This window comes from Puntigrus tetrazona, chromosome 20 (genome assembly GCF_018831695.1).
Source record: "Puntigrus tetrazona isolate hp1 chromosome 20, ASM1883169v1, whole genome shotgun sequence".
Lineage (NCBI taxonomy): Eukaryota > Metazoa > Chordata > Actinopteri > Cypriniformes > Cyprinidae > Puntigrus > Puntigrus tetrazona.
In genome coordinates, this window is record NC_056718.1 from 16,781,740 (window position 1) to 16,798,635 (window position 16,896).

The window sequence follows — 16,896 nt, forward strand, 5'->3', positions numbered from 1 at the left end:
TCTACATTGCAGCTTGAAGTCATTACACTCAGCATGCTGTGCTGACGTATTAGACCATGATAATATAGATGCTGTAGCAAAGCCATTCACTCCATTTACTTATCCACAGGTGTTACTAAGCAACACACTGGGCTCTCTGGGAAAGCACATAATTGGCCTGTCGTAATGAGGGGCGAGTGCATGATCATGATCACAGAGACAGAGATGATGCCATGCGTTTATGTGTGCGTGTTTGCATCTGTGTTTGTGCTGATGAAAAGAAGATGGATTGCATAGAGGAAGAGAGGGATAAACGAGAATTGTGAAGGCAGCCAGCTATCATATCATTACAGCAGCTATTAGCCTCACTGCTCTGATGGCTAAACAATGACTTGAGGGAGATAAGTGAGGCGAATTATCGTCAGCCTTTACAAATTCATTCTTTTCACTTCACTTTCATTGTACTGCACATTGTTCCAGACGCACTCAGTTGAAAATGAGTAATGCTTTCCCAATCTTACAACTGAAAAAAGCTTGTAAATGACGTAAAGGATTATTTGAATAAAAATATTTAGCTTGAGGTCTTTCCAGGTCAGCGTTCATCCTCAAAATTACTGCTAACCCGCGATACGTAACACATATAACTGGCGAATATGAGCATTACACATATACGTGTTTGAGTGACAGGACAGACTGAGCCGTGGCATCGCTTACGGAGACACATCTTACCGTTGGTGATGCTGTCGTCCTTTTTCTTGTCCTCTGCTGTTACCTGGGGGGGAAATGGAGGGATAAAAAGTGCACAGGGTGAGCTGGGAGAGACATGGCAGAGGAGGGCAGAGGAAAGCACTGGAGACAGAGGACGTCCACATTCATCCAGTCAGCATGTGCTGAGCCCGTTTGGCTTCCAGAAGCCGATGAGAAATCCTCTAATCTGACATCTGGACTCCCACCAGAAAGGGTTTTCTCCTTCAATTAACTGCTCACAGGAGAGCGAGTGCCATAAACATTAAGGGCACTCGGATGGTGACAGGATTAAGGGACACGGGTTTGATTAGCATGTCAGTCTTTACTCGCTAATTGAGGCACCTTTTTGTAAAACTATTTGAATATGCAGGATTTTTTTTACCTTCTAAGTAACCCAGCGTGATGCCATGGAAACAATCTAGCTGTAGGCCTTAGAAACTTCTCTTTTTTTCCTGTGATTGAACCCAACCTCGTGTCATTTAGAAAGCCTTTTAAAGCCTGAGGAGTCGTCCGACTGTGCAATTTAAATGTGGAGGACAATTAGGGGCTCTCTCTACGCCACATCTAACGAACGACAGCACCAGTGATTCAGAGATAGACTGTGACTCACCACGGATCTGAGGTGAGGAGAAGGGGAGAGTGGAGTGGAGGAAAAGAATGGAGAGCAGAGAGAAGTGATTTGGGGTAGAGAGAAGAGAAGAGGACTAGTAGTCCAGCAAAATGTAATTTTTTAATATGGTTGTAAACACCTCAGGGTGCATTCCACACATTACTGTGGTAAACCAGCTCCTGTTCATACCTAATTCAGCTTACAAAATTATCAGAAACTCAATATAGGTTTAAAAAGATATCATATTATACCTTTCTCTGTGGAACGTAGAAGAAGATATTCTGAGAAACATCTCAGTCTTTGTGCCCATACAATGGAAGTCTGTGGGCTCCAATGTTTGGTTTGGCAATGTTCTTTAAGATATTTTCTTTTCGAAATCTTTTTTTTGCCAGTAAATATGGAATTAATACCTTTTTCAGAATTGCATGATATAAACTTATAATTTATAATTTAACCCACAAGCTGAGCGTGGCCCCTTTCTTTTCTTTTCCCCTCTCTTCCTAATATAAATTTATTTCTCAGAATTGTGAGATATAATTGAAAGTTATAAAGTCATAATTGCGTGATATAAAGTCACAACTGCAACTCGCAATTCTGACATTATAACTCACAACTGCAAGTTTATATCATGCAATTCTGACATTATAACTTGCAACTCGCAATTGCAACTGCAAGTGAGTTTGTATCTTGCAATTCTGAGAAAAGAATCAGAAATGACAGTTATTATTTGTCAATTCTAGCTTTTTTCTAGCTATTACATGTTTATATCTCATTACTCTGACTTTAGAAGCTATTGTAAATTCATATTAATGAACTGCTAACGGAAAAGGAGGCCTTTATAAATAAAGTGAAATTTTGTGAATATCACACAGAATATCATAGCCACTGTAAATAATGTAAGTAAAAGACATTAATGACTTTATTTTTGGGTGAACTAATCCTGTAAGGGGGCATTAATCCATTTAGATCCCACAGGCGCATACACACACGTCCACTTATCGTACAAACTACATGGAAGCTATCTGTCTCAGTCCGATCTAAGCTGAACCCCTTGTGAGACATCCACTCTGATGACTGACAGGCTAATTGTGCTGCTTTTTATATCATTCCGAGGACATGACCTGTCCTTTTATGCAACGAGGCACGCGTGTTTTACCATTCCCTCTCTCTTATTCTCTATCTCTCTAATGTTGGATCTGCCAGAGGCACTCTCTTGATTAGGGAGACAGGCAGAATGACATTGGAGCTGGATAGAGAGAGGCGTTAGAGGATGTCATAGCCTGTCTCGGCCTCCCGGCCACCAGTCGCACTACAGCCAGAGAGTAGAACATTTTGATGCACACTGCTTGCACAGATGGCATAAACTGAAACATACTGCCACAGGACTGGAGTACAGTCAAACCCTCAACTGCATCTGTTCAGAGAGAGCAATCCCCATTCATACAACATAAAATACCGTTCAAAAGTTTTTGTTTGTAAGATCTCAGGTCCCACTTTATATTGTCAGTAATACTTGTGTACTTACATAAAAATTAGATGTGTACGTTGCATGTAACCACAGTATAAGTACACATTGATAAATACAGCTGTAATGTGTAAACTACACATATGTAACAACCTTCAGAATGGTATGTGTAATGCATATGTGTAACAGGACAATGATAACAACACTTTTTTCACTTCAATTGTTTAACAATTGATTATACAACTACATTTTGTAACAATAATATGTATATAAGAGTAATTAGAACAGTTTGATCCACAGAGAGAAGGAGATGGGTAGGTTTAGGGGTGGAAATGGGATTCAGGGGGTGGAAAGGGTAGGTTTAGGGATATGTAAAGTGGAAGGAGTTAGGACTAAAAAGCAGTGATTCTCAACCCTGGTTTAACTCGTGAGCTCATTAGAAGAAACTCCAGGACCTGAAAAGAGTGTGTCAGATAAGGGAGACATACAAATTGTGCAGGGTTGACAAACACTGATATAAAGTGGACACCAACCACAATTTATATTTAAGGCCTAATTTGCTGACCACTGCTGTTTAACATTAGAGTAATTACATGGTAAATCCATAGGAACTGTTCACTTAATATAAAGTGCAACATTACCAAAAAGTGCTGTTAGTTATGTTACACATTTGTACTTTTATTACCAAAAAGTGTTGTTACCAAAGACTTGTTACACATTTGTATTTCCACATAACAATTAGCGGGTTGTTACTACATGTAGTTACACAAATATTACAACTATATATACAATGTACCAATGTGTACTTACACCTTAAACATTGAAAGACCATTCACATTATAGTTTAAGACAACATATTCATTCCTTTCAGAGATACCTGGTTGGTTTCAGTGGTGTCCAGTGTATTTAGGCTGTTCTGGGTGATGTCATTCTTAGTGTGGTCATCTTCACTATCATCCATTTCAGAGAAGGAGGTCAGATTAGAATTGTAGCCACGCTTCTTTACACCACCCTGCTCCCTAAACACACACATAAATACTGTATTTATATACATAACAAGCATTACTATCTTGTGTTTGTATCCTAGATAATCATGAAACAAAAGCACCACTTCCTGGTGTTAAGCACAAATGTTTCATGCTCTAAAGAGTTTCAGACCACTTAAGTGTGAAAACTGTCTTGTGCTCAAGAGAAGTACAACGAGAACCTCAACACAGTCTCTGTCCCTGTTTGACTCACCCACACAACTAATTACTGCTTTTAGCACACACTGTGCTAATGTACTCACACGTGCAACTGAATACCTGGAAATAAACCAACGCTCATATTCAGACACTCTAAATACTTCATGCCTGGTGGGCAGCAGGCATGTCATTTGGTTTAGTTTTAACATGACAGACCAAAACTTTTCCATTAGGTTCAAGCATCCTGCTGACGGATCTGAGAAATTGTGGATTGATTGATACGAAAAAGTACTCATTACCACCTGGTGTACAGAGAAATGAACACATACATAACTATATGCATACATACATACAGTTCAGAAATACAGCTGTTAAGAATCAGAACTAGCAATGCATGATTTGATATTTAAGAACACTAACTACAAAAAAAGTGATGTAGTTCTAAAATCGTTAGCAGCATCCAAGCCACAGCTATAACAATAAAGGCACAGAGATACGGTGTCTTTGGAATCACTTTCTGTACTTGGTGTGAATGGACCTTAAGTCTTATGGTCTTAAATATAGTGAGTTTTTGTTTCAAGCTTATTGAATGACTCAAAAAAAAAAAAGTTCACATGAATGAGGGTGAGTAAATGAAATATAAACTAGTCCTTTAAGCACTGTGTTTCTTTTTGTCCTCCCCTGATAATGCCTACATTAAATTCTGGAAACTATACCTGGAAAGGCATCCTATGATTTGCCAGCAATAAAGGTGTTTATTAAGTTTAACACCCGCATGTGCAGCTTGTAAATGATTCTGTACTGCAAGTAAATACATTAGCGGCTTTCTCAAAAGGATAATTTTCAGCTTAGCTTGGCTATTTTTGCTGTAATATAATTGGTAGTGCAGTCTGCAGTAGAAACACACACATAAACGCACAAACACACACACAAAGCTTACATGTCATGTGCAGCCATAGCCATGAGTTTGTAGTTAATAAATGGGCTGGAAACTTCAATGAACTGCTCTGGCTTCAGAACAGGGGGTTCTAAAGAGCAAAAACATAGTTTGATCCATCTAGAGCAATTATGTATCTTTATATGTATGTATTTTATTTATATATATATATATATATATATATATATATATATATATATATATATATATATATATATATATATATATATATATATATAAAAAATACATGAGGAATTAAAACACACACACGTAAAAACACACTTCTTACCCATTGGTTCATCAGTAATGTTAATCTGCTTGCGGGGCCTGATGAGTTTCCACTGAGGAACTGGGGGAGGTTTAGGAGGGGCCACTAGGGGGCAATCTCGAGTGCAGGTGAGCAGCACAGGGTGACTGAAGAGCTGAGAGAGTCCATACTGCCTCAGACTCTCAGACGAATCAGCCTGGAGAACACACCACCCACCACGATCATAGATTATAGAAGAGGGGCTTAATAACGGATTAGACAGCAAGCACTAATCCAAACGGAGCCAAATATTGCTTGAGACTAAGACAGAGGGAGGGAGAGTACCATTTGGTTCATGTTTGCACATTAATGAGCTTTAGGTACATGCTCAGTGGAGGCATCACATCAAACAAACTAGGTGGGGATATTATTTGAAAACTAAATCTAATGAGCACATCACATAGGTTTTTCCTATTTTCATGCTATTCAATAATTATAATAATATAACAACAGCTTATATTATATTATATTATATTATATATTATATTGTCATTTAAGTGTTTGGGCTTAGTAAGATTTTTTAGGTTTTTAATTATTCTCATCAAGGCAGCATTTCTGGTGAGTCAAAACACAAGTACTGTAAAATATTATTACATTTTCAGAAGTCATTATTCCAGTGTTTAGTGTCACATAATTATTTAAAAATCATTTCTAATGTGCTGATTTTTTGCCCAGGGGCATGTAAAGAAAAAAATTCCAAATAACAGCATTTATTTGAAACGGAAATCTTTTCAAATATTTCAAATGTCATTTTTGAAACTACTGATCAATTTAATGCATTTGTGTTAAAAAATATAAGTATAGACATCTTTAAAAACAAAAACAACAACAAAAAACAAACAAAAAGAAAAACTGACCTTCAATTAGAAAAATTGTGCATATTCTATGGATTGAAAGACATGTTCTTACCATCCTTGAAAGCACTGAGGTTCTTTTCTCCATCAGATGCAAAGGTTGGTAACTTGCACAAACTACCATCTGAGGAATAGGACCAGTGGCTAAATTAGAAAGAAGAGAGAGAGAAAGAAAGAAAGAGCATGTGTGAAAAAGACTAAAAGAAGTATACATGAAAGAGATGTCATTTCTACTTTATATGCATGAAAAACTTTATAGGCCCTCAAAATCTAAGCAGATTTTTTTCCCCATCGTCAGGCTTCAGTCTCTTTAATTCTTAAGGCATAATGAAATGAATGGAGTGCAGTCTATTTTGAATAAGAGGAAGAGAGAATGAGTAGATAGATCAAGGCATGAGTTTCAAAGACAAAGGCGTGAACAGCTGAGAGGGCACTGTAATCTGTCAAGCCATATTTTCCTAATTCACATAGCACACAAACTTCCAGTGTAGAGGAAGGAACAGAGGCACTGCATTATCAGTGTTTGATCTTCGTCTCCCAAGGCCATCTCTGATCTCTTACCAGGCCATCAGTGTCCTGACTGTTACATGATCAAGCTCAAGGCCAAAAGGAAGAGAGGGAAAAAGAAAAGAAAGGGGCCACGCTCAGCTTGTGGGTTAAATTATAAAGATAATTTGACCACTTGCTCTTCATGTTTAGTAACACAATATATTTCAAACAATAAAATACTATCAAGTCACTATCCATAAACTATAGGCAAAATAATATTTTGCTTAATTTTAATTTTCTTTTCTTGATTTTCTTCTTCGTATACATTGATGATAAATTAATGAAGAATTTACAACGCACTTTTTATTTAAAAACAAAACAAACATAGTTTTATTTAGCCTTGTCCTAAATGTGATAAAATGTTTGAAAACATCAGAATTGGCCATCTGAGGTTGACAATAAACATCTTTAAAGGTCAAGCACCTCCTTTCACAGTTTGTTAAAAAATAAATAAATAAATTAAGAAGTGCAGGACCTATTTTGTGTCCTATTCATGGTAAGTGCTATAAATAGAATGAACAGCGATCATGTGTGTGTATGTTTCAATAAAAGAGATACCGCTTTAGGCTGTGAAGATCTAGGCCACTCTACCAAAATGATATATGTCAAAGCATGTTATAATTTCCAACCCATTAATTAGTATAAAACACCCAGAGGGAGTGAGAGGGAGACAGAAGGGATGGATTCATTATATGGATTAAAGGACCCTATAGATAAGAGGACAGAGCAAACGAAGGAGAGATGAAATGTTTACGAAGGATAACGAGAGAGAGAGAGAGAGAAAGAGTGCATTTTAGAAGCAAACACTGCATTATCCTAGTGTAATCTGAACCACTCGCTTGCAGAAGCCAATTATCCAAAACAGTCTATCTGAACAGCAAACCATTAGTCTCAATAGACTCATCAAATCGTTAGTCTCTACAGACATGTCAGGAATCCATGTTTACATGCATACTGACAATTACACCTCCTTATCACAACAGCACTGAGTTTTTCAAAGCAGGTTGGTATAAAACTGATGCATATTGTGCATGTGTGAGTGGAGTGTGTGCGAGCGTGATTTGCTGCTCTTTGCTCTCCTTGCATATTTCAGTCATAAACTGCACAGTGACGGAATTGACAGTGCTTGCCCGAGGCAATGCCAGATAATTCAATTCAGATCACACTACCTGAGAGAAAAACACTGGCACTCTGTTCACAGTCTGACACAAACACACGCGCGCACACAGATTAACACTGCTGCACACTTCTTCGGAACAAACACAAATACAGTTATGCACACACAAACACAGGAAGGGGGTTGTTTTATTTATTCATGCTCATGATACACATCTTGCGGTGATGGCTGTGGCACTGATTCCATAATACATGAGCCTGCACAAGAAGTGATGCATGGAGATGGAGTTGGGTGCTACGTGAAGACAATCAGTCAAAAAGGACTAATACATATGGGTCATTTTACCTTTAATGCACTGCTATCAGATCACCGTGGATTTATGGAAAGCTCCATACCACATTGGATGAAAATTATTAATAGCCGTTTACAGGGAGCATATAGAGTGTGTCTAGATGAGGATCAAATATTCATACCTCAACTACATTTTTCAGAGTGAATAATGTATGGTGAAGAGAGAGGGGAAAAGAACCATATATGAAAATGTCTATGCACACATACAACACACAAAAAAAGAGAGATTTCAAACTCACTGATATTTGCATGGATAGCTGCTTGGGGCTGAATGGTTTTTCTGTTTTGGTCATCAACTTTATTCTTCTTTATAGGAGACTCTGACAAGAAAAACAAAATATCAAGCCAAACCTCAAAGATCTTCTTAAAAGACCCACATGATAATGATAATTGCTGTTTTGTCTTTTTTTCTATCTTAGTACTGTCTTTTTAGAGGTTGCATTGCATCACTTGTGAACATAACAACATGTCTGCAATCGTGATCAGAGAAATGACAAGCGCAACAGCACTACCGTTCAACGCTCAAACCTCACAGTTGAATAGTAATTAGCAGATTACTTTGATAAGACAATGTATCTTACTTAAAGGTTGTGAGTGAGAAGCACCAAACAGTGAGAATTACCCCATAGCCTCTGTGCACAGCTAAGAAATAGTCCTCTGTATATGCGCTGAACAGACTCTAATACTTGTGTTGAACTATTCTCATAGTTCAACACAAGTATTAGTCTGTTGAACTCATTTGGAAGCACAAAGAAAATAGTTGCACATTCGCAACGTCACACAGCGTGTCCAGCACTACATCTAGAATAATAGCGCCACCTCATTTGATAAAGGGTTAATTTTTATCTAAATGTAGGTATGCAATAACATGTAGATTACCAACAAAAAGTCAACACATACTGAAACCCATCAAAAATGTAAGTCATCCAAAAATACTGTCATTTTACGCACAATGTCAAAAAGTTACCATTGTACCATTAAAAGCCATTTCACAGCAACAATCAGAATACAAATGTTGTGAATTAAAAAAAAAAGTGTCATAATTGTGCTTTTCATTAACCTATTTGACAAAGTGTGTTATTATAAACTGAGAAACCTCAAATATTTGTTAAACACTTCATATTTGACACAGTCTAACTTAAATGACTTTGAATCCTAAACCACTTCATTAGAAAATGTAAAAAAGAGCCATTCACACAGCAGGTTATCTTGTCATATCGATTCTCTCATTTACTCTCTCTGCCTGTGTCTTTTAATCAGACACATCACATACTGTTAATGGATAAATGACTGCAATGCGTGTGGGGGTCTGTACCTCTGTTTTTCAGTACTGTGGGAGATTCGCTCTTGATCTCGTTCACATTAGAATCTGTTGTCGTTAAGTTGGCACTTGTAGTCTCCTCTGAATTCTCTTCTTCCAACTGGAATTGAGGAATATTGTCCCTCAGAAATTTCCAAATTTTCCCTGTATACAAGGATCTGAGAATGGCATTAACACATGGAAGATTAGAGTCTTAATTAGCATTTTACTGTGAACTTATCTAATAATCTCAATTGATTAAAGCCTATTCAAGCCTGGACTAACAAAAGGCTTGTATCAATTTAATGCTCATTCACAGGATCAATGGATGAAACTAATAAAGCTGAACAAACAAGCCTCTGGACTTTGGACCAATCAATAAACAGCAATTAGAGGAAAGTCAAGCAATGCTCAATTAACCAGCAGAGGTGATCACCAAACCATGAATAAAGGCCCAAACCAATAAAAACAAATGCAAACAACACACTCTCTCACTTGTTTTCAACTTGGATCTTAAACAGTTTCTGGTCAGTGCTACATTTATTTGAAAATTCATTTAAAAATTATTTTGCATTCTTGGTAATCTTTAAAAAGATTCTTTTCAATCATCTGCTTGTACATGTTTTCTCATTTCATGCTGAAATGTTGTCAAAATGTTGGGCTATCAGGTGCTACATGGATTTCTTGGACTCTCTTGGCTCTGGCAAATATGTGAGCTGTTGGAGTGAGATACGACTACAAGATCCTGCAGGGCTGCAGCACAGAGTAAATGACCTCAGGAGACCCTAGTTTGATACGCACACACGAATCAAGCCTTAAAAAATTATAGCACTCTAGAAGATATGACAGCAAGATGTGCGCACTCATCTCACAGCAATTTATTTCTCCAAAATACGAGCGTACACTCTCTGAATGTGTATACTAGTCTCTGAGGAGTATATGAAACACGGAAACTCATCAGAGCGTAAATTACAAGACACCATGCCGTGTTTCCCAAAACAGAGCAGATGTGAGAGTTTTGCTGAGGAAGTGACAACAAACTCAAATGCTAGAGAAGAGAAAGTTATACGCAAACTTCACAACAACATTCCTGCAGTAACTCAGTAATGCCAGAACGTTGGTGAAGACCAGCCATTTGTTTGCAGAACAACAGCATAGTGTCTGCAGCCCATTTTCTCCTAATAAGGGTGGCATCTGTGCACACTGTGAGGAAAAGAAGGACATTCTGTGGATCGCAGAGCACAGCTTAATGAAGCTTGTTAGCACATACCACAGACATAAAAACAATGGTAGGCTGAGAGAAAACTATTAACTATAAAATTTAACTTTAGGCTCTCAAAAACAGCAAAAAGAAACTTGTGAAAGTCAGCATTAAAAACCGAATGCAACATTTTAAGTCTTTAATTATACGTATACATGGATATAAAGCTGTGCTAAATCTTCCACAAAAGAAACCTTTAATCATCACATTGAATCTAAAAATTATTCATTACAAGTGCTATAAAAAATGTCAAACAGTGCTATTATTACATACTACTATATATATATTATATATTATTACTATATAATAAAAAAAAATTCAGCTAATAAATCCTAATCATTTATTCTGACCTTTGACTAATACTTAGCTTTGAAAACGTACAGTGTTCCAAACCTTAGGACTTCACTGTAGAGTGAGATTTGGAGTTTGAAAAGAGTTTAAAGAGAGTCTCACTTTAAAGGAATGATCTCCGGTATCCAGCCGGTGAGACAGTGGATGACTGTAAATTCTCCAAACTCTCTCCCAGAGCCTGAGATTGGAATACTGGAGAGAGAACACCATAACATCATTGTCACACGTCTAACAGTTATTTGTTTGCTGGACACCCCTACATGCAAAATAGGTGTGGGTACATCCTAAAATACTAGCAGTTGTTCTACGCTTAGTAAGGACTGCATGAATATGCACGCTCAGTTCCAGAGTGTGTGTCACTTCAGACGTTGATCTGTGCATGTCTATGTGTGTGTGTGTGACCTCTTGCTCTCTTTCTCTGAAGAAACCAGATGGCTGATGCTCTAATTGTGCCTCACGGGATGCTGTATTCAACCAGTCCGGCAGCTATTAATTAACTGCACGATTTCACTGTTCATCTTCACGCAAAGAACCATTCCATCATTATCACTGCCACACAAGAGGACAAGTACGCTTTAAAAAGAATGTGCTGTGGTTTCAGGTGAGTGGCGACTGTGATCGCTTCTGCACCAGACCTTGGCAGCAAAGAATTTTACAGCATGTATATGCATGTTAATTGGGGAAAAGCCCCCTGGAAGAACATCATTGTGCTTTTTGTTTCCTGTTCATATTATTTAGAACCATAAATGATTAAGTGGCTCGGAGATTTTAATTTCCTAAGATAGATTAAACATTTACATCACAAAAAAATCTGCTCTTCTATGGCGCACCAAACAGATGTTCTAAATAATGTACTTGCTCCTTTGCATGCAATTACAATGCATAGGAGACTGATGTTTAAAAAAGGAAAATATCATAAAAATGCTCTTTATATTCCAAGATTTGTGTGACATTTAAACAGAAATTTAGGCCGTTACTCAATGATAAACATCCAGTGAGTTAACCATTTAATTTGGATCACTGAGTCAAGTGAGCAAAAACTGTGAACATGGTCAGTCAGATTCATGAAAGAATCACCCTATTTGACTCTTAATTGTTTGTATTATTTGGACTCACTCAGTACTGGCCACCTTCAGTATGCCTTTAGCCAAGAGCATAGGCCACAGCTCTGATTGATTCGTAGTCGCAGGAAGCAGCAGGTTATCATCCTTGTCGAATGGTAACATGTCATCAACAGTAATCTTCCTCCAACTTCCCTAAGAAAGCAGAGGGCAATTTTTGTAAAAACGTACATTAATTAATAAAACAGCGCTCTAAAATATCTAAGTTAAAAACAGAATTGAAAACTGGTTTTGTGTGCTCCAAAAAAATCTTCACCTAATTGACACAGATTCCATCTGGACCATTATTAGCATGATTTATGGGACTCAACATTTGTTAAATAACAGTAATTTGCTGACAGATGTGCTGTGATATATACAACAGTAATATAAGATTCAGTTTTTAATGATCTGCTTAACATCAAACTTATCTCAATATAAACAAAATCAAAGGTGTATCAATCAGTAGTCAGATGAGCATTTAAAGTCCATTAGTGCATATTTTGCACACAGTAAAATGAGCAGCATAAAATGCTTCGATAAACATCATTAAAGAGAGTGAATTTATAAGATAAATAAGCAACAAAATAACTACTTCCCAGCACAAAGGCCTTATCTAAAATGCTTTGTGCCTGAGAGTGTTACTATACCATTCTTTGATATCACCTGTCAAACAAATCACTGTTACTTGCGTGTAGGTCACTGTTTGCTCATTTAGGACTAGGAGCTGTTAAGGTAAATAATTGTTTCTCAGTTTCTTGCGCCCAGAGGATAGAGCAATCTGACAGTCGCAGTTCTACCGACTCTCTTGACTCCCTGATAAGCATTGTGTTCTCACTTAATCACCACATAAAGGACACAGTGTCCTTCCAGCAAGAAAACGTGGACATATGCTACAATAGGTGTTGAGTGGCCTGGGCACATTTGTTTTGTATTTTTACACTATAGCCAATCCGAATAATTTTGGGCATATTTGCCAATTTTGTGAACTTGTTCATTAAAGATTCTCCTTGTGTTCCACAGAAATGTGCATTTTTGCTAAACTATACCTTCAGTTGTTGTTTTTATTAAACAAAACTCTTCTAGTTTTATAAAACAAAGGGACACAAAGCTGAAATAAAGTGGTTTTCAATAGAAATATTCAATATTACTGAAATAACAACAGCAGCCATTTCACTGGTGGCTTTTAGTAATTGTTTTTTATGTTAAATTGATTGCATTATTCCCCTTTTGCCGGTCATGTTGGATAAATGAATCTGCTGAAAACAAATTAATGTTGCACTTATGAATGCAGAATAATGGATTATCTGACATAACGTAGTGACACTGATAAGATCACTATGTAAGCGCATGCAAATTTAGCTAGGTCAGAGTTACACAATACAAGTATTATGGTGTCGATACTCAACCTGAACATACCATCCAGTAGAGTTTAATGACATACTTCCCATAGGCATTATAGAGGGCCATGTGATCTTTCACTGCTTTACACAGGGAGTAAATGTGTTCCCACGGTTTCCAAATGTTGGGGACTGTTTCTGTGGAGATGGCCTTCTCCTCTCCTGTGTTACAGACTTTCCACAGAATGTAGAGTTCACTAATGACCCATCGCATAAGCTGTGAAATCACCATGCAGGGTGAAGAGAGACACAGTGTAGGTTAATTCCAACTGAACTAATTATTCTTAATTTCCAAACAGTAATGCTGGCCACCCTAAATTATTTACTGACTCACCTCACTTGAGAGTAAATGCTCATTTGCTGATGTAAGGTCGAATGCAGCTTCATTTTCCACAACAACAGGAGTCTGATTTTAAGGATGAGATACATATTATGTCAGTAATTCCAGTTCCTAAAGCCCAATTAGAGCAAACTCAAAGTCTGCATGTTTTTTTAAGAAATTAATGATTTTATTCAGAAGTGATGCATTGTATTACTTTTGAACTTTTAATTAATCAAAAACCTGGGGAAAAGTATGTTTTAGACCAGAATATTAAGCAACATGTTTTCAACATCCATAATGAAGATATGAGCTAATGAGCATATAATAATACAAGACAATACAATAAAGTATTTTATAAAACTGTAGTAACGCCTGCTGAAAATTCGGCCTTGTTATTACAAGAATATATTTCATTTCAAAATATAATAAAATTGATGTTCCTTAAAATAATAATATTGATTGACAATTTTACTGCTTTACTGTAGTTTGGAACAAATAAATGCAGCTGGGCATAAGAGAATTTAAAAAAATAAAAACACTAACCAACCCAAAACTCAGTATGATTATTTGACATTGCATCATAAAACATTTTGAAAGTTGTTATTACTGAAAGTGATTATAGTTGTGCACACTAGGCATATTAGATATTACAATTTGTGTACCCAAAGAAATAAAATAAAAAATTTCTCACATTTTCCCCACTACTATCACAGATCAGAATCCATGAATATTTGATAATCTTCTGTTAATTGACTTTTAAACAAAATGTAAATTGAAGGCTCTTAGTATCACTCACACACTTGGAGAGAAGAATCACAGTTATCATCTTTTTATCCCAACAGTTGCCATGGAAATGACAACAGAGCTGACCTTCATTCGTTCTGTCAATTAAACATCTTAAATACAGCTAGTCAGATGGCAAAAATAATTGGTTTCAGAGCTCTTGTGCCTAGCCTTGTGATTTTGATGCTTGTTGTGACTATTTAGCATCCCATGACTTGCCTGGACTAATCAAAATGGAGGAATAATTGTGAAATGTTGTGCTGGGCATTAGGTAATTTAATCACAACCTGAACTCTTATGAAAGTGGCATAAACAGATTTCAGAAATTAGGCTCAGCATACAAAATAGACAAGTGTGCATGTTGATGGATCATGTCAGGACAGGACTAGTTTAGTGTCATGTCATTCATTATATGTCAGATCAAACAGAACTTTACATATCACAAACAATCTCAAAACTACATTTATAAGTATCTTTATGCAAAAATAGTTGCAAACTTTGTTTAATTATCAGGTTCATTCAGTTTTTTTTAATTGTTGGACCTGTTAGAGATGTGAAAACCACATATATGACTGATAAACCCCTACCTTATTAAGTATATACTCAGAAGGACGTTTCCAAGTGTGTACTCTCAAGGAGGCAGGAAGTTCAACCTTCCCTTCTGGATCATCAAAGAGCTGTTGAGAATGTTGTTGCATAAAATGCAAAAGATTTCGCATTCAAAGGATAAACAAATACAAAACAGAATCAAATCTATTAAAAATTATGATCAAATTGCAAAATGCATGCATGGTGCCAGCCACTCTGACTCATCATTTGAGATGCTACAGTACATCTTTAAAGCTAAGCAGTTTGCTGAAACAGATGTCTGCTCTCGCAAATCCTGACATTGCTCTGTAAAGCTTTTTATAAAGGAAAGACATTGAATATTAAATCACTTTCAACTCCTCAATTCTCACCTTGTTATCCTTAGAGGCTTTAGCTGCATCCCATTTCTCAGCATTGACCTCAGTGTCACTCCACTCCGGCCAGAGAGAGATGAGACTCTTCTTTGGCTCTTCAGGACTCTCTGATGCACTGACCACCGAGGATGCTCTAGAGACATTTTAATGTAATCCATAATATATTTTGAATTCGCATGACTTGTGATGGGTCTTTTCAATTGTTATTTTCAAACATCAATCTCTTTCTCGATCCTCTATCTACAGTACCTACTGTATATTTAGGTTTAAAACTTTATATTCATTTTCACACATTAGACAAATTACATTTGCATTTTAGTCATTTAGCAGAAGCTTTTATGCAACTTACAAATGAAGACAATAGAAGCTATCGATAACCAATGAAAGGGCATTAACACCTTTTCTTTTTCTTCAAGGAACAAAATTCTAGCTAAACTGAATGCTAAATTAACGTATAACAGGACTGATTTGTTTCTTTGTAGTTAACCTACCGCAAAGAAAATGTGATTCTATGTTATTAATGTTGCCTGTTGTCGTTAATGCAATATACACAAAAGTAGACAATTTCGTGCTAGGCACTCATAAAAGTTGCAAAGAAAATATGATACATTAACTTGCCAGAAACAAATGTAGTTGTCAAATTCAAAACTACATGTACTGACCGGCCCCCAATATTTTACTAAAAACATAACTACCGTAAACTGAGCACAAACACAACACCGTAGAGATATAGGGTGGCATACATGTTTTATTAATTATATTTTGTGTGACTTATCCATATTATTTAAATACTTCGAGGGCATAAACATAGCGAGGTTGTGTTAATGAATCTTCGGCGAAAATCTTACTCTTTTTTGGGAGAGTGTGCAGGCGAAGAAGCGACGAGGCTGGAGGAGGACGTCTTTTTCTTGGGTGTCTTCGACATTGCGAGAGTACGTAGGCCTTCTTTCTAATCTAAGAGTTCATAGTTTGAAGCAACACTTGGCTGATCAAAGCACGAAAGATAATGATGAATAGGAAGCAATGCCCAGGGTGAGACTCAGGCAGTAGGGAAAGTTTGCCATGTTGCTAGGCGACAGGATCGCTTGGGATTGCCGACAGCACGAGCTCAGGGCTTTATTATCACCTCGCGCCAATGAACTCCTCCTGACCTCCTCAAACAAACCCTTGAGTCTATCCACTGTCGTTTAGCGATGAGAAGAAAGGCTCGTCTCTTTTCTCCTCGTTCGAATAGTTCATTACAAACAGCCGTTTCCAAAAACTGAATCAGTTTACCTTTTACGTCAACAAGTAATTACGTCACCACGCTAAACATGT

The 16,896-nt window shown here is 37.0% G+C and overlaps 1 protein-coding gene across 1 annotated transcript in view; it reads right to left on the bottom strand.

Moving 5' to 3' along the window:
• Nucleotides 1-16,738, bottom strand: part of adgb (androglobin) — a 32,763-nt gene extending 16,025 nt beyond the window's left edge. The window contains exons 1-14 of the mRNA XM_043218921.1: nucleotides 16,428-16,738; nucleotides 15,577-15,712; nucleotides 15,205-15,294; nucleotides 13,847-13,918; nucleotides 13,532-13,729; nucleotides 12,129-12,268; nucleotides 11,115-11,204; nucleotides 9,416-9,579; nucleotides 8,340-8,420; nucleotides 6,139-6,227; nucleotides 5,212-5,386; nucleotides 4,926-5,013; nucleotides 3,679-3,820; nucleotides 709-751 (exon numbers count right to left, since the gene is read on the bottom strand). Of these exons, the coding sequence (XP_043074856.1) occupies nucleotides 709-751; nucleotides 3,679-3,820; nucleotides 4,926-5,013; nucleotides 5,212-5,386; nucleotides 6,139-6,227; nucleotides 8,340-8,420; nucleotides 9,416-9,579; nucleotides 11,115-11,204; nucleotides 12,129-12,268; nucleotides 13,532-13,729; nucleotides 13,847-13,918; nucleotides 15,205-15,294; nucleotides 15,577-15,712; nucleotides 16,428-16,504 (1,585 nt within the window). The 5' untranslated portion in view covers nucleotides 16,505-16,738. The remainder of the gene's footprint in view (nucleotides 1-708; nucleotides 752-3,678; nucleotides 3,821-4,925; nucleotides 5,014-5,211; nucleotides 5,387-6,138; nucleotides 6,228-8,339; nucleotides 8,421-9,415; nucleotides 9,580-11,114; nucleotides 11,205-12,128; nucleotides 12,269-13,531; nucleotides 13,730-13,846; nucleotides 13,919-15,204; nucleotides 15,295-15,576; nucleotides 15,713-16,427) is intronic.
• Between the last annotated feature and the right edge of the window lie 158 nt (nucleotides 16,739-16,896).